The sequence below is a fragment of the Lepidochelys kempii genome, chromosome 11 (assembly GCF_965140285.1).
Source record: "Lepidochelys kempii isolate rLepKem1 chromosome 11, rLepKem1.hap1, whole genome shotgun sequence".
Classification (NCBI taxonomy): Eukaryota; Metazoa; Chordata; order Testudines; family Cheloniidae; genus Lepidochelys; species Lepidochelys kempii.
The window spans coordinates 58,266,322-58,288,504 of NC_136390.1; the positions used below are offsets into that span (position 1 = coordinate 58,266,322).

The following is a 22,183-nucleotide window of genomic DNA, read 5'->3' on the forward strand; positions in this document are numbered from 1 at the left end:
TCGCCACTCTCCCTGCTCTCTAGAATTTTCACAAATAAATCACCAGCATAACCGCAAATTTCCCCCTGTTCCGACAGTTTAGCCAGCCCAAAGATTCTTTTTCTACGTGAAACACAGCTACACTGTTTAACAGGAAATGCTCTAGGCCACTAGGCCATGACACGAACCTATTACTGAACTCGTAACATGATTTGATAATACTCCAGTTTTACATAAGAGGATATAAATAAAATACACTTAACTTGCACGTTTAGACTAAAAAGAAACATAAAAATAGGTATAATGCTGAATCTCCACGCCCCTCTCACCCTACTGCATCCCCAATAGGAAGTTGTAGCTCATAGGACACACGATCACCCTATATGCCAAATAAGAGAATCTCAGCTGCCTCTGATAACCAAGCACAAAAGGATGGGAGTTCAGAGTTTGTCATCTCCTCTGGTTTAGCATAGGAGTTTTGTGCCTGCATTTTCTTCACTGCCTAAGACATACCCATAGGCTAGTACTTCTCCACTTCTCCATCAGTAAAGCAAGGATGATAATGCATACCACAAAGTTGTGTTGTGAGGTTCTGAGAGTCTTGGATGCCTGGCAGCATACAAATGCAAATTATCATTGCCATTATTCTAGCCTAAAACTTTACCCTCCACCCCTCTTCTCTCCCACAAAAAAAAAGCGACAGAAAATACTGATGTCCATGAAAGTTGTATGCATGCGTCAAGAGCAGTGTATGGCCTTCAAAATATATTTTAAAAAGCGAACATGAATCCATTACAGTACCTTCCTAAATTAAACAGCTAAGTTGTTTTCAATTTCCTTTTTAAAAATACCCCACAGCACTACTTTACAATATGAATTAATGGAAAATTACTAAGATTTACTTAAAAATAGTGAAGGAAGGAAGCCCTTTCGGAATTTTTTTTTTTTTTAAGCATCTTAAGCTGTTAAGTGATATTTGCTTTTGGTTCCTAGAACTTAAAAAACAAGACTGGAGTTTGGGGTTTTGTATGTTTTTATTTTACTTATGCAACTAAAGTTTTCTTAGGGATTAAGATTCTCTAATTCTGGGTGGAACTTGGCATAATTTTAATGACTGTGTTATAAAGCCCTTAAAACTAGAATAGGCCTGTGACTTTGGCAGCGCTAGTAGGTGCCACCATATTATATAAATTTTAGAGTAAAAACCCTCTTCTAGCAGAACGATTTTAATGAAGGTTCTGTTACATAGTCTCCTAGCAATGGAATGCATCTCTTGGAATGTAAAAGCACAGCTTTCTTAGTTGCTTTAGATTTCATTTCTAAAGAAGAGCTAAGTAACACACTCCGACTTGTTTGGCATCTTCACTGGAACTCACTAGTAAAGCTCTCTCCCTCCTTGAGCCCCAGCCCTCTGTGCACCACCCTAACAGGAAAGTAAGGGAACAGGAGAAAAGGAAGAATCAGTCCTCACCTTACCAGAGAAGTAGCTGACAGAGGGACCGAGGGAACTGCTACGGTTAGGCTGCTGCGTTCAAGTCCAGTTCCAGACTCCAGCAGCAAGGAAAAGAGGGGACTGATCTGCAACCCTCACCTTCGCGCCCTCTTCCCTATTCCCATTTAGACTATGTCTATACTAGGAAAACTGCTCATTTCTGAAACTGGGTGTCAACCATGGATGCAGCCAAACTGGTGCCAGGCACAGTTTAGCAGGAAACATGGACAAGAGCTAACTACAGTCAATCCATTGTTAACAAGTCGGGTCCAAGCATGGTTACTGAAACAGTCCTGAACACAGTATGACTTTGTCTACACTTTCAGCCATGGTTCAGTTGCTCCCATTGCTGAAATCCATTGTCAGCAAGAGAGAGTTTTCCAAATACAGACAGAACCATCAAGACCTCTCTACAGACAACACCAAGCAAACGTGAAGGAAGGAAGGAAGGAAGGAAGGAAGGAAGGAATCCACACCCTAGCAAGGAGGGAAGCTGATGAGCTCTTCCTGTCACTTTTAGGAAGCAGCTGATCTGCTCCATTCACATTCTCTTTCAGCACATTGCCTGCAAAAAGCCTTCAGGGAGAGTGGACATGGGGCACAAGCACATCAGAAATTATGACTCTTTACCTGCAGGTCCCCAGCCACAGTCTGGTTTGTCTCGCATGGAGGGTGCCAATACTTTGATCTGTGTTAACTGAGGGAAGGAAAGCAAGGGCTGCAGAGGAAACCATATACCTCTGCAGCAGAAGGAGTAGTACCATCTCTCTGTTTAAAATTTAGCCCCCTTTTTCGTAATGCTCTCTTAAGAGCTGGTACCGTACATTTACCATACGGTTTTTAGCAGTAGCCATGCCTTTACCAAACAGGTCACAAGGGAAAGGAATTCCATTTAACAGCCACTAGAGCTTCACAACTACATATTTATTTTGTTCAACCAGCGCGCTATATTTGGTCACAACCTCCAGAGGGAAAAAGGATCTGCTAGGGCAGCCCTACTGTGTGGATTTGGAGGCATCAACTACCCATGCTTTGGGGGTTCTCCAGAAAGGATTGCTACAACATGGTACACACAGGACTATATTGGAAGGACTGGCACCTCATCCTAGTGCAGAATGCAACTGCTTGCTTACTTAGAGGCCGTTCCTTCTCCCTTACCCCTAAGATTCCCTAAGTTTACATGGGTAGCATATGATAACGAGCATCTCTAATCATATTGAGTAACAAAAGGGAGAATTAAACAAGGGACAGAAAAAATTATTTTACTATTAAATCAACAGATATAATGCCTAACCTTAGCTTTAGCATCTTAGTAGTATCCAGTTACTAGGTGTTCATCCATATCTGCCCTTGTGAAGAACCCAAGTCAAAGATCTTCTAGGATAATAAATATAAACATCAGCTAACAAACAAGATGAAATAAACTAAAAAATATTTCAGTTCCTCTGCATTTTCTCCAAGTCTAAAAATTGGTAGAGTGTATGACAGGTCCATCTCATTTTTCTTAATGATGTTTTTATTATTCTTTCACTCAATTAAAGCAGAAATGGATATTGCATCTTCTGACTGTATAATTGTTATTGTAATCTGTTTTCGATCACTGCTTGGGAAATGGGTCCAAAACAACATAAACTATCCACAGCCTCAGAATACAAGTCATTTTCTTTTACTACGATACTTAGAGACATCTATCATGCAGCTCTGCTAGCATGTTTGTATTATGGCAACAAAAGTTATTTGTAAGTTCGGAAAAGACATTACGAAAAATCACCTTTTACTCCAAAGTAATGTATAACACCTAATTTATAACTTCATTCCTTAGTAGCCATTCAAAATATCAAGCCTCAAAACTGTGCACATTTAATTTTTAATATGTAAAGAGAGGAAATGCATATAAACTAAAAATATAGCACAAAATATGAATTTATATTATTTTGGCTATATAGTCTAGTTATGGTTTGGAAAATAACTTGCTTCATTTCCAATATATGCCTATCAGTAATATTTATGAAAAAAGAACTCTTCATGTGTTTATATTACTAGGATATATGGTATTTTACTTAAGTTTTCCCACTTATTCGAAGCTTCAGTCCAAATGAAGATAAAATGAGCAACTTCTAGATAGTATAGCACTAAGTGAAATGAACAAATTGTGGGTGATATTCAGTGATAGATGAAGTAGTACATTTGCTTTCACATAAGATGCTAATATAATAAGTAAAGCATCTTGAAAAAGAAAGTAACCTTGTGGCTAAAGTAAGATAAAAAGCACGGTTTTGGTATGAAGAATTTCCACAAAACATTCTTTGCCCGATCTAGTGCTTTTGAAAAGGCTTGCACATCTTAAAAAGAAAAGAAAGAAAGAACACATAGGCAAAGGAGGACACTGGAGTAGAAGCTGTTTATATTTCACTTTGAAAATGCAATGTGTATATGGCCGAAGTGCAGGATGCATCAATTTCATATGAAAAGTAGTCGGATGGTAGAGTTGGGTTGGCTGAAGGCTTCCTCTTAACCTTCTTACCTTTGTTGGCATTGCTGTAGACAAATTTATGTCATTATTCTGACTATTTAATATGACATGTACTATAATCTACCCGCTGAAAAAAGAAGTGTTGGTTTGACCTCAGGGACAGCAGCATGACTAACAAGGCACAAACTGGAATCCATGTAATTCTATTCAGAAAACAAGACATGTACTTAACTCCTATCCACAACTACCTGTTCCTCTTTCATTTTCTCTCTATCCTTAACGGAATTTCAGACAGCTTATACATGTTATAGTGCTACTTTTTTTTCTTAACAAAACTGAGCGTAGCAGCTACTAACAATTTCGCATTTGACACAAGGTTTAAAATCTCTAGTGCAGACATGCACTCTCCCCTCCGGCATGCAAATGAAAATAATAGACTCTATGGCTCACACTGCACCACGTTTACATTTTTGGTCATTTGGCACTGCGGTAAGTCATCCCTGCAGCTTTGTGTCAGGCAGAAAAGTGTGTTAGTCCTGATCTGTTAGCAACACTGATTTTCAGATTTACTCTAAATGTAGACTTTAAAAAAAAACAAAAAACGAAGAATCTTACAATCAAACTTATTGTAAGTTCTTATCACATTAGTGGTCTCTAAAATACCTTGCTCACTAACAGAGTTACAACTTTTCACAACTTTCGGGGCGGGGGGAAAGAAGGGAATAATGTTGTTTTAGACCAGGTTTAAAATAAGCATATTTATCAACTATTTCAATCTTTAAGGGAAGTTATCTGAATCTTTTCAGCTGGTATTATAGTGACAAACCATTATTAAAACTATCATTCTCTAATCTGAGAGAAGTACAATTCTAAATAGTTAACTCAATATTTTCCCTCAGTACAAAGACAAAAGAACAATTGCCCACAAAGTGTTTGGTTCAAATAATTAGCTTTTATGAGAAGTTACTGTAGCCGTAGCAACTTTTAAAGTAGATTTTGTAAGAACTCAATTTCAAATCTGCAACAACGTCAACACAGTTGCCATTTAATGCAAAGAAGGGTTGTTGTTGTTTTTAAATATAATGTATAAATGCAGTAAAAAACTTTGTGAATGAACTGAAGAACCTAACACAGCCAGGCTAATGAAAGCCCTTATAACTGGGATGAAAGTGTAATTTCTATATTTTGTACTACTAATAAATTTAAATTAGGTTTTAGGTAACACAGGAAATATATATGTTTTAACTGACTAGCATACAGCAACACACACCAAGCTTAAATATGGGTGCGCTAGGAAGGATTAAATTGTTATTGGTAAACGTTGATAAACATCAATTTCACAATACATACACAAACCAACTAAAATATTTCCTTCGATAATCGTCAAAATTTACAGATAGGCAAAGTAAGAAAAATGCTGCTTGAGAACTTATTAGATTGCGATTTAAGGATATTTACATTGTATATTTTGACATACGTAGCTGACAGTTTGTCTTTTAACGATATTAAAGATTTAACTTTTTGAATATCAGCATTTATTATCATTAAATAATAACTGTCTGCCCCCTCCATTGCCTGACCCCCTCCATAATTTCATCCAACTGTGAAATTTTCAATTAATAAAAATTATGGGGGGGGGAAATGTAGAAAACCCATGATTTTGAGCAACTATTAAAACCGAAATAGACAAAAAATGCTTTAAAAATTATCTGTGGCAATTATCTGTGGCAATCATAAAGGAGGAAACATTTTTAGCATGACTAGAGGCTACAAAATATATTTTTCTCTGACGCCATCAAATCCTCAACTGGCTTTTGTCTGTGGTGGCTTTAGTTCGTAAGTCAGTTTCACTTATAGAAGAATGTGAAAATGCATCTGTTGCAGTATAGCTGATAGAGTAGGAACCAAAGATGGGTTCATCATTTCTCTCTCAAAAATGATGCATTTTAACACATTCTGCTATGTTCAAAACGTCTACTTTGTGTTGCCAAAGGAGAACACTCATTTGATAGCTACACATAAAGAGCCTAAATCAGACACTGATTGAGCTAAGTGCTGAGCAACTTCCTTGTGGTGCAAATCACCCACAATTCACATCAATTCAAGAGGAGTTGATGATACTTAATGCCTTGCAGGATTGGGCCTTTGATCTTGAAATACATTAAGTGTCACCAACAGGCAGGAAAAATCCTGCAAAATTTGAGTTAGCCAAAATAAATTATCCAATTTAAGCTCATTATGCATAGAAAGATAGTAAATGAAGAGCAAACTTGACCAAATTATAACTTTTGCAATAGAGATAAAGCTTTCCTCATTTTAACTACTTTCAGTTATTTCAAAAGGACTTTCTACTTTAAAAAGACCACAGAGAGTTCAAAACAATCTGTCAGTTCTAACACTTTACACTACACACACAGCACCAAAGATTCTTCAATGGCCTGATAGTTGTTCATTCACAAAGTCAAAATTTCTCTTCTTTAGGACACACAACAATTTTGTGAACGTAAACTACATACTGCAGCAAGTGGTCTCAGTTTTATAACAGCATAGATGCCAATTTACATTACCATTTATTGTATCATTTTCAGTGACAAAATATGTTACATGCGCCAGCTTTCTCTTTACATAAGGTCCAAAATACCACTGTGCCCCTTTTTGCTCATGCAGAGGGCATTAAAAATTAGTGTTATCACACTTTTGTAATTTCATTAAAAAGTATTCAAACTATAATCTCAATTGAAAATGAAGGGCTGTGTATTAAGGTATTAGAGAATATGTGGAAGTCTAGAATACAGATTAGAAATATGAATTGTGACACATTTAACTGATCACAGAAAGCTTATGACTACTTTATTACAAACAATTACATGAAAAACTAGTTTTCATCAACTATTAAACCTTGCTAAAATATTTCATATAGCAAAATAATTTCATTAGGAATATTGATATAGTTAGGAAAAAAAAACAATCGTTTAGCTTCACCTTTAGGAGTTTATCCATAACAGTAAAGTTTAATATTTTGCAGATGATGTCTAAGCTCTTTGTTCAAATTTGGTTGTAAAAATGTAGCTATTTAATGTTCTGCAGCAAAAGTTCCCCGCTGTTCTATACTGCAGCTATTTTGTCATGGACCTACCACCCTTCCATGTGCATCAAACCAATTCTATTCTACAGGGTCACTGTCTGTTAGAATCACACTGACAGCATCTATCTCAAAGAAATGTCCTGTAAATAACTGACAGTAAATCGGTTCTGTCCTATAAGTACAGCAAGTGTACGGTTTACAGAAAGAAGAATTAACATTTAATTTCTCAAAGATGTTGGTCCCTTTTCTTTTCTTGGGTTCATGATGAAGATAACGGCATCTAGCAATTTACTGTGAGGAGGGGAAAAAAGATGCCTATAGCTACTTCTGAACAGTTGTGGGGGGAAAAAAATCTTATTACAGCTAATCTTCAAGTCTCAAATACATAATGGTCAGTGGTTTTCTGTAGATGGAACTTAGAGTTCCAAAATTACACTAACCATCAAATTATGCCTAGGTCACCGACTGGGTGGATACCCTATATTCTGTTTAATGCATATTTTCAATTACATATATATTTTAAACCAACTGTATCTTTAGTTTAATAACAGACCAAGTATTGAAAACACAGTGAAGGGCTATTTTTCTACCTCAGCAAAAATACAAATGATACACTAGATGACCCCAGAAGAGCGACTGTTAAGTTTATTCTCTTTAAGATATCAGCTATGATCAGGAAAGAAAAATAATCTTTTTCAGCACAAAAAGCAGCCCATTTCTAACAATTAATCAGTCTACATCTGCATTACAAGGAGATACCAGTGTCCCCTTTTCCTTATTCAAATTAGATGAGGGGTTTTTTTCCTAGTGATATACTAGTAATGCATAAAACTAAGAATACGCTTTCTATTTTAATTCATGCTGAATTAAAGCAAAAGAAAATTAGTGTTTTCCAACTATATCGTATATGTGGTATAAGATAAACTACAGTGCATTGCCAATTCCCAAGCTAATAAGGCTTTGCAGCTTTCATAGCTTCAATACCTAGACATGTTCAGCCCTTTCAAATAGCAAAATTACCTTTTTCAGACAGTATTATGTTATTCTTCACCTAGATTTGAACAACATCTAAAACCTATTCCTTATAAATAGATCGGGTAAAATAAAGTAACATTCTCTGTGCAGACAATTAAAACATGTTAACAGTTATTGTAGATAAAATTTAGCTCTAAATGATAGCCTAACAATTTAGAATATAATATCAAATGTGATCAATCTGCATGCATCAGTCTGTATAATAATGGATATCTCCGTACCCCCGGCAACAAGGTATTTATATCCTTGAAACAGTTATAGGATAACAAAGATTAACTAGTATTCTTTTGTAAAACTAGCTGCAAGACACTGATTTTGATAGACTGTACTTTTACCACCCTTGATTGGCATTTCTCTGTGTTGAGAGAGATATTAAAACAGATTTCTGAAATGTACTTATGAAGATCAAAATATGTTTAAGCTTTAATGTTAAAAAGCTGAGAACAATCAGCAGTACAAAATTATCAGGAACACCCATAGAAGAATGCACTGCATCAAGAAGATTTTTGATATTTGTAGCTTCCTATAAGCATTTAAACCATATGGTAGATTTAAGTACTGCTCGTGTAATTTAGTTACAACTGTTTGAAAGTTCTCTCTTTCAGACAAATATTATAAAATTAAATTGCATGTTTTAACAGGTAAATGAAGAAAAAAATAATTGCTATTAAACTGGTTTCAAACTCATTTAAGAAGCAAATATTATACAATTGCTTCCTACCTAAAAGTTGATTGTGTTATTTGGGTTCTACATTTAATTCTTTTATACTGAAGTATTAAATAGCACATTTAGAACATTAATATTTAAGATACACTCAAGACTCTGAACTCATTTTCTGTTTTCTCAGAAATAAAATACACACATACAAATACAGCTCCATTTACAGACAGGTTTGCAAGCTTAATCAACAATTTTGCAAATCTGAATTTCCTAGCTATTAATCATTCTTTTTTTCAAAATCCTTATGGAGTGAATTACTAACTGAGAGGGGACGCCAATTCTAGTAAGTGAATGTTACCCAACAGGAATATAAAGCTGTCAACACCATAGTTCTCCTGCACACTCTAAATTCTCTCCCAGACTTCGTATGTTTTTTAAAGATATATTAGCCTTTTTTCCCAGGGACCCTCTATAAAACCTGCCAGTCACAAACATCTGAGCACTTGTGTTTTATTACATACATGCTTTAAAACAGACTGGTTAGATAACTGGTGAAACATTTTGGAAAGTGTTGGACTAGCCAGAGCAAAACAAAACTGGACTCTAACACCTTCAGCTGAAGCAAACACCATTGTAAACAGTACAGAAACTTTAAAATCCCCTATTAAAAACAGCCTTGTTTATTTTTTTTGTGACCTACACAAGTTTATTACAGCTGCCATAATGGCCCTTTGAATTATGTACATTAGCTACAAAAAAAGTCAGAAGGCAAAACTTCTCCCTAGCAGAGCTGATATACTGTTTGCAGCACTTCGTATAAAATACTCTCACTGAAAAATTCAGTGAGAAAAGTGGAACATCCGTGCACTTTAATATATCTCTCTTTCTCAGGGAAATCATTGTAAAAAAAATGTAATAAACACAAAAAAAAGTTATAAAACTTGTTACCACAGGTCATCAGTCCCACCATAGCTTTAGATAATTTAAATTAAATTTCTCCATTTTTAATGAAAATGTACAAGAATATTTATTCTTGAGATTTAACTAAAAGTGGGCATAATAGAAAAAAAAAACATTTCAGCATTTACCTACATAGAACGAATGAAGGGAAACTAAGAGTAATCAAAATGTGATTTGTTAGCGTCTTATTGCCCTGGGGTTCAAATCTTAAAACACGTTCTACAGAACTGAAAAAGATTGTAATTACACTGTCTCTAAATAGAAAAACATTGAAAATATTTTGCTTTTTGAAAAGTATAAGTTTTTTATAAAACACATTTTAAACTTACAAAATAAAAATCAAACTAAGAGCACATCAGCTAAAGTCTTGGAAGTCACTTCACTATTCAACATTTCAATATAGTTTGCTTTTACTGAAGAGTCTTCATCTATGACTAGCACTGGAAAAGTGGTTTATTAACAACTTATTTTTATAGACACGAAGTTTTGTACATGAAAGGATATTATTTTCTAAAACTCTAATATATTAAAAAAGTACTTTTCAAATGCCAACATTTGAGTGTCACAATTAAAGTGACAAAATTATTACCATTTCAGTGTACATTTGGAGCAATATGAACTTCTGAAACCAACAGACACAGTTATTTGCATTCACAATACATTACTTGAACGCAAAGTCAAAGTAATGTGTTCATAAACATCAAATCTTAAAAAGAAAATGGGAAACATCTCTCTGAAAAACAGATATGCTAGTTTATCCTGAAAGCTTTTCTAAAAAATAAAAATCAATCTTATACAGTGCCATTATCTTATAAAAAAAATCCACCTTAACTACTTTAGCATTGAGTATTATAGATTCTAGATCAGTATTCAGACAAAAATAAAATTGTTCTTGCTCTCAATATGAACAAGAACTAATGAATAAACTGTATTATGGTACTCAAACTATGAGACACTCAGGCAAGCTGTCTAAAAAACCCAAGGGAAAAAAAATTCACCATGATTCCCCTACATTTTTAACACTCCAGTCTATATTAAGCTTATAACAAACCAGACAGCAGTGAATGAAAATGTAACCTCTTAAAAGTTTGTCTTCAGAAAGGAAAGTCTTCATGTTAAACTGAATGAAACGCTCCGTACTTCAATAGGCCAGAGGCAATCTGAACCACCAATATAATCACAGAACCCTGTAAACTTCCTTTGGCAAAGCACAGTTGCAATTATAAAGCAACATATATATTCCAAAATGTTTGAAGTCATCCTTTTTTTAAGTGCATTTTAATAGATCTCCAAAACTTTAGTTCCAAGTTCTAAGCCTTTCGTTAAAATGAAGCCACAGTCCTTCAGTCTTCTAAAAGGCACCTATGGCTATAATACTTACTTTCTAGCATTTTCAGACAAAACTAGCTAGTTGGATCCCACTGTTAGCCAGTGAATTATTTTCCTATTAATTTCTAATTGGTATAATACAACAAGTCTTTAACTGTAAAGTTATTTCTCCCTTTGCATACTTTAGAAGAACAAAAACAATCAGAGGTTCAATAAATGGAGATGAATTCATCAAAAGCACAAGAAACTGCTGAACTTTTCTACCCTTCATTGAGTAAATATACAGATCACTACAATTCGAAAAATACAAGCTGCAGCCTATCAACAAACTTCAGCAATTAGAAACCCTATTGAGAAAAAATGCTTAAATCAACCATATAATGACAAAACTGTTAAATTAAGTTCACAGTACACAGTCATGTGATGACAAAATTAATGTATCTTTTCTAAATGTCCTTAATACTGACCCTTTCTATTATGAACTGATTAGATTTTTGTATCCATCATGGGCTAGATTTAAAAAAAACAAAACAAACACCACAAACATATATTACATTAAATAGCTACATTTCTTACTAAATATAAAGATGTCCATGGCCTGTTTTGAAATATTTCTCTCTCTTATTACCTGATCTGCTACAAAACGTTAAAGATATTTTTCGAAATGTAATGTTACATTACATCAATCTCATCAACATCAAAATTAAGAGGAAAAAGCAGGACATTTAAGAGGTCATCGGAGAGTTTAGCTTGAGTAAGTAGTTGCTTGAAAAAAAGCAGCCACTCGTGTCACTGAAACATGCCATAAACACAAAATTGAATAGCAACTAGGGAGCAGAGCAACTATGAAATTTAAAGCTCTACAGAGAGTAACTGTGCCAAAACTGCAAAATTAATCTGTAATAATTATGTTAAACAAACTGATCCTAACCATGTGTTTATGTCTTCCTATGTCCTCTGCATAACAGGTTAACTGCCTAAAGATTTTATAACTGTTCATATAAGTTCCATAAAGCATATACACTCTACAAGTAATATGTGTTGTAATTCAATAGAGCAGGTTTTTTCAATTTATAAAACCATTATGGTTTTAATTATTATTATTAATAATAATAAATATCATGATATATTTTAAGTCACTAGTGAGATCATGTTAACTATAGTTAAGCGTTCTCCATTGCTCTCTTTTGCTAATAATTATCTATTGATGCATGATTAAAATTGTATTTTCCCCTCTAAAAATAAGGCCGTCATGCAATACAAATTTTAATGTGATCTTCCACTGTCAGTTTATAATTATGCGTATTCAACAAAAGCTTGGCGTATTTCGTCCCAATCCTGTTTCCATTTTTCATCAGTAGGGGTAGGATAAGGCCTTTTGTGAGTTGGCGTAGATATAGCGATGGACTAACCATGGTACTAAAAAGGCCTTTTAATAAATATTCTGTGAAAAGAGTCAATATGAAAAGAAGCCCTTACATGCACCCTTTTAACACTGGAATAGAGTTGAACAGTTAAAAGCTTTCCAGTAAAAGCTAGAAACTGCTAACTGTGACATAAACCTGCCAACACCTCGCACAGAGTGGCAACATGCCCAACAAAATGCCACCTTCTGGATACACCACTTTTCTATTTAACAGTAAATGCCCTGGCTGGTTACTGATGAGGAGCAAGTTGGGTACTGACAATTTGCAATCCACTTCCTGTAATCCTACACCCAGACAGAAAGCTTAATCAACATGAACCCTGACACTATGTCATTGTAATTCAGCTGCCAGTCTGTTATGTATACATTAATACTAGTGGATGGTTACCTCCCACTGATTTGGTCACAGAGCCATTGGGCCTCCCTCGGGTTCCCATAGGACTGCCATTCTGCTCGAGCCTGGCCACCTTCACGGGGGGAGGACCTTTGACATCAGGGCTGCCGCTCCCTCTGTCTGGACTATCCCTTAGACAGGGACTCTCACTTCTCCGCTCCATACTACTTTGACTTGGAGACAAAGTTCCCACGGGCAGATCACAGTAAAATGAACAAGGACCTAGAAAGAAAGAAACATATACACTTCAGAGGTTTGTAAAGAGAGCATAACCAGGGAGTTCAAGAGCTACTAATCATCATTGTCCGCTCACTTTATCCAAATAAAGCAATCAAAACCCCGGCTTTCAGAATCAAATTCATTCTCTATAGCGTGCAAGAGCTAAACTGCTTGAAACCCAGGTATTTGCGGCCGAGTTGTTAATACATTGCCCACCTAGACTGAGGAACAGACAACTAACAAGTACTGACCCACAACGGCTCGCCAGCGCGGATCGTTCGCTTGAAATTCGGTGGCACAAACCATGTTATTACCGGAGCCATTTACACCTTACATTTCTGTCTCGCGGGCCAGTTTAGAAAGTTGGGTACTTTGAAAAAGGCAGGTGTGTTAAGTAACTCCTGCACAGAATTAACCCGATCCACGCGGACACAACGGCCTGTGAATTAATACAGCGATATGCCGAGACATGAAGATCTTCTCTCTTCGGAAGATCGCTCTAAACACTAATGTCGCGCGCGAACACCGCCAGGACAACAAACCGGATCTACACACGCTCTGGGGTGCGTGCAAACGGGACCTGCTCCGTATGCTAGCAAACGGGCATTAACGGCGGCACGTTTTTTCAAAACTACCTGCGACAGGTACTTTGATTACACTTCACTGATCAAAGCGCCGTTAACACATCCCGGGTCAAGCCTCCTCTTAGTTCATGGACACTCGGCGCCAAATCAAACTCAAGTTCAAATTCACTCGAAAAACTCCCCCCACCTGCCCCCGGTCCCCGTACCTCGCGCTCCAGCGTGTCTGCAAGGCAGGTCAGTTTGGGGTGCCCACGCGGGATTTAAAGGAGTTCGGGTTTGCAGGTTTGACTACCCAACGCAGTACAAACCAGACCAGCAAACCCCAAGACCTGTGTGCCCCAATCCTGCTCGCCGGGCTCCTGGGAAGGGCCACACAGACACATAGGAACAAGAAGGGACAGGGCATTGCTGCAGACAGGGCTGTTTCTCCCACAATTAACACCACCGCCGTCATTATTTCATGGACACCGCAAATAAGAAAACTAGCTAGCTCCTCGCGACAAAGGCTGCTGCGAGCTGCTCACCCACGCCGGGTTTGTGGGCGCGCTCCTGCTGTACTTACTGCTTATAGTCTGTCTGTAAGTTGGCTGAGTTGGGCTCTGTCCATGGATCAAAAGTAGAGAATCCAGGGTGGAAAGTTTTCTTGTTTCCTCCTTTTACGTTCCTGTTTGCTTCCTTTCTACTTCCTTCCCCCCTCCCCACCCAGCTGACCCCCCCTTTTCCTTGTCCTCGAGTCCGAGCTTTAAGGTCCTGGGTCAGGGTGCCTTCTTGGGCAGAGCTGGCTGTCACGAGTCAGAGCCGCTTCCACAGAGGGCAGCCGGGGTAGTGTATGGGGGTCCGGGGGGGGGGAGAGGTGAGGGGACTGGCTCCGGGGGGGGGAGGAGACGCCCGACTTCTCACACCTTCGGCAGAGAAAATCAATCGCGGGGGAGAGAGGGGGTGGCGAAGGGGAGGGAGGCCGCGTCTAAAGGGGCCGCTATCCCGGGCAGCGGGAGGAGAAGCGGCAGCAGGAGGAGCCGGGAAGCGGGCGCTTGTGATCGCGGTGAAGAGGCGGCAGCCCCCGATGTGTCACTTTCAATCGCTCCCTGCTCTGCCAGCAGCAGCAGCAGGAGGAGCAGGAGGGAGTCGCCAGAGCGAGAGGAGAGAAATGATTATTAGTTGCGTTGAGTCATCAAGGCAAAGTGAGTCCTTTTTGGGGTTGTCCTTGGTTTCAGTGTCTGTGTGTGTGTGTGTGTGTGTGCGGTTTTCCTGTCCCCAGATCTTTGCATCCAAAATAGCAACCACCTCCCGCCCCTGCCTTCCTCCCCTCCCCCCACACCCCCAATAAATAAAAGTCTCTGGATAAGCTCAGCTCAGGTACAGCGCGGAGAGAAGCAGCCTCCCCCCCCCCGCGCCCCAAGCCACGGCTGCTGCAGCTCCAGCCAGCCCCGCTGCCTGCAGAGGGGTGGGGAAGAAGGGAGGGAGGGAGGGAGACCCGCCTGGCAGGAAATTAAACACCAATAAATAAATAATGAACGTCTCCCCGGAGCGCGCACACGGGCAGGAGAGCCAGGCGCTGCGCCGGGGAGGCAGGGTTAGGGGCAGGAGGCGGGGGAGAGAAGGGCACCCGGGGAGGCGGAGCCGGAGCCGGGCGCTCTGCCCGCGGCTCCGGGCCAGGGGGCGAGCGGGCGGCGTAGAGAGAGGCCCGGCTCGTGACAGCGGGAGCAGCCTGCCCACGGCGAGTCGCGGCCGGGCACGGCCTGGGCTGGAAGTTGCGCCCTCCGCCGGCTCCAAGCCCACCCCCGCGGGCAGCTGGACACGTGCAGCCCGGGGGAGTCGGGCCTCGGCGGAGGCCGGGGGCAGACAGAGGAGCGGCCTCCCCGCCACCCCCGGCTGCAAGGTGCAGCCGCAGCCCGGACAGTCCGCCAGCGCCGGGCTCTGGGGCAGGGGCCAGCGCGCCAGCGGGCCGGGGCCCTCCCGCCCATCCCCGGCGGCAGCCCCCGGCCTCGCCGCTGCCTGGCTGCGCCTGGGCCGGGGAAGGCGGCGGCGGCGGCGGGGGGCTCTGCCCGCAAACGCCGAACCGCGCCGCCAACTGCCCGGCCCCGCTCGGGGCCGCCCCGCAGCAGCCGAGGCGGCGGCGGCACCAGCTCCGCTTTAAGGTGGACCGAAGAAATTCCAACCCCCTCCAGCGGGGCGTCCCCGCCGCTCGCCCATGCCCAGCTCCCGCTCCGCCAGGCACCAACCGACTCGCCCGCCCGCCCGCTCAGCGGCGCCTATTGCGGCCGGCCGAGCCCCCTTCAGTGGGCCTGCTTTTACGGTGGCGCCGGAGGGTCAAAAAGAGGGGTAGAAACGCGTGAAAGGGGGACACATGGGAGACCTGAGGATTGTGGGGAGGGGACTGTTCGTGGAAGCCTGCGGCTGGGAGTGGGAGAGGAAAGGAGCCCAGCCAAGTGCGGGGGCAGCGGGAACGGGACACACACGCTCCCCTGGCTCTGGTCTGTCACAGACCCTTTGGGGAGCGGGGTTCAGTGACTGCCTTTGGGACCGGGAAGAAGAACCAAGAATAGCAAGCGCTCCGGGCGACCCGCCCTGTCCACTCTGCCCAGCCCTGCCGAGGAGAGGGGGGCTGCGGGAAAGAACAAGCTGCAGCCCCTGCTCCCCAGTAATATCACCTGGAGCAAAAGGGGAGCGCGAGCAACAGTAACTCCTTTCCTCCACCACCCCACGCGTGCCCAGGACAGTCTCGGCGGGCTTTGTAGGAAAACCAGAAGCAGCAAGATCAGCAGCAACTTTCAACCCCGCCACCAATGTTGCGCTCCCGTGTGGGGGCGCCGGGGGGGGGGTCAAATTATCTGGAGGTAAGAATAAGAACGAGCAGCACTAATAGCTTCACACCCATCCTATTATCTTAAGTCGGGAGAAAGGAGCAATCGCAGCAGCTCCCAGCCCCGTCGCCACCATGTTGGCAATCCCTGCCGGTAGTCTATGGACATCATTTGGAAGTAGAGCAGCAGCAATGCAGTTTCTTTGGGGATTTGGGCTGTGTGGAGCTTGCAGTCTGGTGGTTGTAGCCGCGGTGCTGCTGCTCTTGCTTTTCCTCCAGACGAGGTTAATAGGTTGCAGAGGGATCGTGTCTCTCTAAGGGTTTTGGGCCGTACAAGGAAGTGGGGCTGGGAGCCTGTGAGACGCGGCGGAGCTGTGACCAGGGTAAGAGAGAAACTCGCTTCACTCCAGATCAATCCCGGTGCAGCAGCAGGATTCCGCCACCCCGGAAAAGGCAGCAGCTGCTCGCCTCCCATCGCTGGGGCGAAGGACGGGTTCCTTCCCCACGCAGGGGACGGGGAGGACCAGCGATCTCTCGCTGCGTGGCTACGAGGCGTCTCGACAGGGTGTAATCTCTGCCCCCGGGTCCGGAAGAAATGGAAGGGGTGGGGGCGGGGGTCGTAGCTCCGGGTCAACTTTGTGGGACCCAGAACTAGAGGCTCCTGCCAGCAAAAGGTAGGGAGGGTGGCGTGGGGCGAGAATTCTCCACGAGGCACGGAGCAACGACCCGCTCGGACAGTTTGCATGACTTGTTTGAGAAGGACTGAAAGCTAATGCATCTGAAAAATGCAGACTTTGGAGGAGTTTAATGCAAAGTAGCTGAAGTATGTCAGCCAGATTTCGTATTTGAAAGATGACAGGTGTGGGGGGGGGGGGAGAAGAATCCTGGAAGTTTGGAGAGCAAACTTTTTTCAATACCCTAGTGTAACTGAACAAAATAAACTGCGTAAAATGCTGTTGTGGGTTATATATGGAAGTTCGTATTTTCTACCAACTATTGAATAATTAAATAATGTTGATTTATTCTTACCTTCGATGTTGAACTACGAATTCCTTCGGATCAATGGCCAGAAAGTTAGAAGAATTGGTGATTTTAGGACTTCAGTACTTCTGGAAAAAAATACCAGTGGTTTAGCCAGGATCTTCCCTGTTTGATTCGTCACTATTATTATATCTGATGATGTGGATGGACAGAGTCAACCCAAGCTCATTAATGAGCTATTTTATAAACACCACCGTCTGAAGATCTTCATTTACATTTTGTCAATAATCCTTTCGTTAACATCAGAGACGTATGTCAACAGCATGATTACAGGACTTTAGCAAAGTTCCTATAAAAGAATACAACTGGCTTGTTAATCGATTAATATTTTATTATTTGTAAATATTTTATAAAGTTTTTAGGGAAACTATTTATTCTAAATTATTAAACCACTCGGTGGGGGGAGTTGAATAATGCATACAATTAAATACATTTAAATATATACGTTGCAATTGCTTTATTTTCAATTAATCCATTGCACCTCTTTTCTGGTATGGGTTTGGGAGGGGGGAGGGGTTGGTCTTTTTTATTTTATTTTTATTTATTTTTTGCATTTGTGCGTTATATGGAGAACAAGAGCTGCAAACTTGTTTTCTGTATATAAAATTCCTTAAACTTTGCATTATTGAGTAGTAATAATTGTGGCACGGAAACTGGGAGGATTATTATTAAAGACACGCAAAACTGAACCGATTACTTAAATTCTGCGGGTTAGTAATTTCTGTTTCTTTAACTTTATTTTATTCAAACAGATTTATAGGAGATTTTGAGATACATGATGTTTATTTTTCTTTTACAGAATACTTCCCAATAAAGGCCTTTTCTGTTTCAAATTACATATGCTTTTTCCAGTACAAATTTTTCACATTTATTTATTTCAACTGGGGGGGAAGCGATTACTTTCCACCGCATTTTTAATATAAAAATAACAAGCTGGCTTCTCTTTTATTAATAACTTCTGCTTTTTCGTCATTTAGAACAAAGTCAAATACCAGGGCTTTCTGTTTGGACCTAGTCTGATGAATGCAAAATGGATGCGCTTATTAGCGTGCGACAATCATCGTTATTTTCGTTTTTTAAATCCTCGCGTGGTGTATTGCCAAATAATTTTCTGAACACAAATCTCAGTGGAAAGGTTTGTTTTTAATTAACTGTCACTTTTCCAGCCAACACGCGATTTCAAGTTCCAGCGTTGTCCGACCTTCAAAAAGCGCAAAGAGCCGAAGGCTGTGGAGTTTTTGCAGATTTTCCTGGACAACTATTGCGCTTCCTTTCTCGGCTGTTCATCTGCTGGGCTCCGTTGCGCGGAGTTTGCGACATTTGAAAGTTGTCCCCGCCTGGGATCACAGTGGGAAATATTCCTTGCTCTTCGCAAATTCTCCCCCCGCAATCGAATGACAAATTACTCCTAGTCAATACGATTTCCTTCTTTTCCTCTTTCCTCCAGGAGCTGCCTATGTCTCTCGGTATCTAGCTCCTTTCCTCACCTTCCCTATTTTTCTTTTTCTTCGTAGAGGCCCCTACTGCCCTGACCCTGCCTTGTGCCCCCGTCTCCCCCCTGGCTTCCCGTGGGTGCTGTCAGCTCGGACTCCTCTAACGCCTGCCACCGGACTTGGAAGCGCCGGGCTCCCTGCAGCAGGCGGCCAGGCTGCAAGCAACAGGGGGTAGCCCTGCCCTGGAGAATCAGCGGGTACTTCGTTTTCTATTTACTCCGCCGCTTTGAGTGCCGGAAGCCAGGGCCTGTCTCTGCATCTCAGCGGCGCTCCCGGGCCAAAGGGGCTGTGCAGCGCTTGAAATGCACCGACTGTTGCTGGGGGGGGCGGGGGGTGGGGCGGTTAGTTTCTTTCCCGGTGGCTAAATCAGCGGAGGGCAAAAGGCCTGGAATGGCCTAAACCTCCACCCGCAAAGGGAAACCCCTAGCGGAGCGCAAGGAAAGGCCACGAAGCCAGCGCCGGCTAATCGTGCACATGAACTGTTCATCCTCCGAGCCCCTCCCTGGGAAGGTCGCTCCGCATCGCCTTCGGGGCTGAGAGCGGCGGTGGGGGGGAGAGTCCGGAGCGGCTGCACCGTACTCCGCTAGGGGTGGTGGCAGGCTACAAGCCTTGGCCAAACCCCTGCCAGGGGTCGGAGGCAGGGCATGGGCTGGAGAACAAAGGAGAGGCGCAAGAAACCACGCAGGCCAGTGAACCAATGTGCCTTAAAACTCATTCTCTGGTGGCAACAGTTACGGCAAAAATGCGAACCACGCAAGTGAAGGGAAACAAAGCTCGCCCCGTCTCTAGAGCTGTAGGGCGCGTCCCTCTCTCTCTCTCTCCTTTATCTCAATCTGGAGGCAATTTGGGGACTGGAAAAGTCTGGTGCGGGCATTGGGAAGTGAGGGCCCGGCACAAGAGGTAGGGAAGCTGGCGAGAGAGTGGGGGAATCGGGGAAGGGAGTGACAGACGGGGGTGGGGGGACTGGGACCAGGGGAAGGGGCAAGTGCGGATGGAGGAGGGGGAGAAGGGAAAAGAAGAGTAGGGGGGAGTGGGGAAGGAAGTCTGAGTGAGAGAAGTGGGGTGGTCGGGGTAAGTCGCCTGGGGGATAGGGGGTGGGGGCCGAGATGTTGCGGGGAAGGTGCTCAGGTTCTGCGGGTGGGCTTTGAGGGACGCTTCGGGCTGGACTCTAGCTGGGCTCCCCTGGCCTGGCGGGGATTTAATGCGGGTGTGATTGACCGGCCTGTGGCCAGGCCCGCTCTGGACCAGAAAGGAAAGAAGGAAGCTTGGTGCTCCTGGCGCCTCACCTTTTCCTTCTTGCCCCCAGATGTGCCAGCATTTGCAGCTGACCCCCCAGAAAAGGGGAGGGGTGGCATATGGCCGAGGGGGAGTGGAGAGGCTGCCTCCGCGCCTTACAGCTGCAGCGCGGGGACACAGCTCCCTCTGCCCCAGGCTCCTCTCGCAGCTCCGGCTCCGCAGCAGCCCGCGCCGCGTCACCGGCCACGGGGAGGCTCCTGCTTCCGTCGCCGGCCCAGCTCAGCGCCCCGGGACCACCTAGGCCCCGCGCTCAGCGCCGCCGCTCCCGGCCCCCAAGCGGAGCAGCCCCGAGGCTGCTTGGAACAGCGCCACCGCGCGGGCAGCTGCGGGAAACTCAAGGCCGGGACCCGGCCGCCTCGCGCTGTCAAGGGACTGGTGCCTTGGGGGACGGCCAGCCTCACCCCTGCGGGGAATCAGTGCTGCGGAGACCCCCGGGGGCGCTGACCCGAGCTCCAGGGAGCCCCCCAGACGCGATCGGACGTGCGATCGCGCGAGGCCCCCCGGGCTGTTTGTTTCCCCTCTCAGCGTCCTTCCTCTCTTCCCAAGGGCAGAGTCCATCCAACACCCACCCCCGGGGCACCTCGTTGGTAAGAGTGCATGCAGGGCTGGTGTTGGTGACCCTACAGCCTTGTTATAACGACTGGAGAGTGCGTGAAAGTGGACACCCTCCCTCCCCTTCTTGGAGCGAGCCCTCTGGATTTCACTGTGCTGGGGAGAAGGGAAACACAGCAAGGGGTGTAAGGGAGTGGTGGGGGGCGGGGGAGAGGAAACCTGGGGAAGGGAGGAAGGAACCTGGTGCATGATTGTATTTTTCTTTCCTACCATTCCTTCCTGATTCTGGGGGGGGACGGACCCTGATTCTCAGGAGCAAGCCCTCAACCCGAGAGCCCCTTGAATGCTGCCCATTTCCAGAGCTGGTGCCGTGTTCCTTGGCACTCTGCAACCCCCAGTATTACAAAGCGATCACTCACACAGTGGAGACGGAACAACACGCACCGCAAGCTGGCATGGCCGGAAGAGGAGTGAATTAATAAAGCCCCAAGGTTTCCCTCCCCTTCGAGCAACTATTACTCTTCACAGTTGTGGGATCAGCACCGGGCTAGAAACTGCGTCGTGCACGGAACACAGCCCTGGTGGTGGGGACAGATTTAAAGAGCAACGCTGCCTTCAGCCTCCTTTCACTCCTAGCAGCCCAATAAGGGACAATCTCATTTGCAGGATTTTCTAGCCAACTGTATTCATTGCGCCTTTAAATTCAACACAACCCATTAATCCAGCAGTCAGGCGGAACAGAGACCGGCAGTGACCGCAGCTTCTGGGCGCACTGAACATGCTTATTTAGCACCAAAGATCAAAACTACTGGCCGTTTTAGACCTGGCTACAATGCTGGGGAGAAAGGCGACCCTCCGCCTTTGGCCTTGTCCAGCCATATAAACTGGTTGCTGAGACGTTGGCTGGCTGTTCTGCATTACAGAATGCAAATGCGAGCGTTAAAGGCTACTTTCCTACGGCCGGGGTTTTGGTTTTGTTTGCGGGGGGGGGGGGTACTGTATTTGTACCGAGAGGCTTTTTTAAAAAAAAAAAAAAAAAACCTAAAGACGCTCAAAGGCATCAGATCTTTAAACAGATCATTTTCATGACGGCGATTTCTCAGCAAAGGCTGTCCCCAATCCTCCACATTCCGCCGGCTGAGGACTTTATTATTAAACAGTGTGCTACTAACCTGAATTGCATGGAGCGGGACCTGTGGATTTGTACTGTACAACTGGAACAGATGTATTCTACAGCTGGAACTGGTGCAAATACAATTTTACCCAAAACAAATGCATACGAAAACCCTGGCCGGGGATTTTATAAGTAGAGATAACATAGTTGGTAGAAACGCTCGCTAAAATGCTACTTGAGAAAAACA

At 43.5% G+C, this 22,183-nt stretch overlaps 1 protein-coding gene and 1 long non-coding RNA gene across 4 annotated transcripts in view; one reads left to right on the top strand and one right to left on the bottom strand.

The window, feature by feature from the left end:
* SATB2 (SATB homeobox 2) overlaps positions 1–17,551 on the bottom strand; it is a 166,436-nt gene extending 148,885 nt beyond the window's left edge. For 2 of the 3 annotated variants that reach the window (XM_073306321.2, XM_073306319.2), the window contains exons 1-2: positions 14,200–14,929; positions 12,829–13,056 (exon numbers count right to left, since the gene is read on the bottom strand). In XM_073306321.2, coding sequence (XP_073162422.1) covers positions 12,829–12,997 — 169 coding nt within the window. In that variant the 5' untranslated portion in view covers positions 12,998–13,056; positions 14,200–14,929. Of the gene's footprint in view, positions 1–12,828; positions 13,057–14,199; positions 14,930–17,469 lie in introns of those variants that run through there. The other variant, XM_073306320.2, reaches the window with a different exon arrangement.
* Positions 14,592–21,000, top strand: LOC140895782 (uncharacterized). Its single transcript, XR_012154355.2, has 3 exons — positions 14,592–14,818; positions 18,996–19,171; positions 20,281–21,000. It is a non-coding gene; the product is annotated as an uncharacterized LOC140895782 (long non-coding RNA).
* Positions 21,001–22,183: the final 1,183 nt, after the last annotated feature.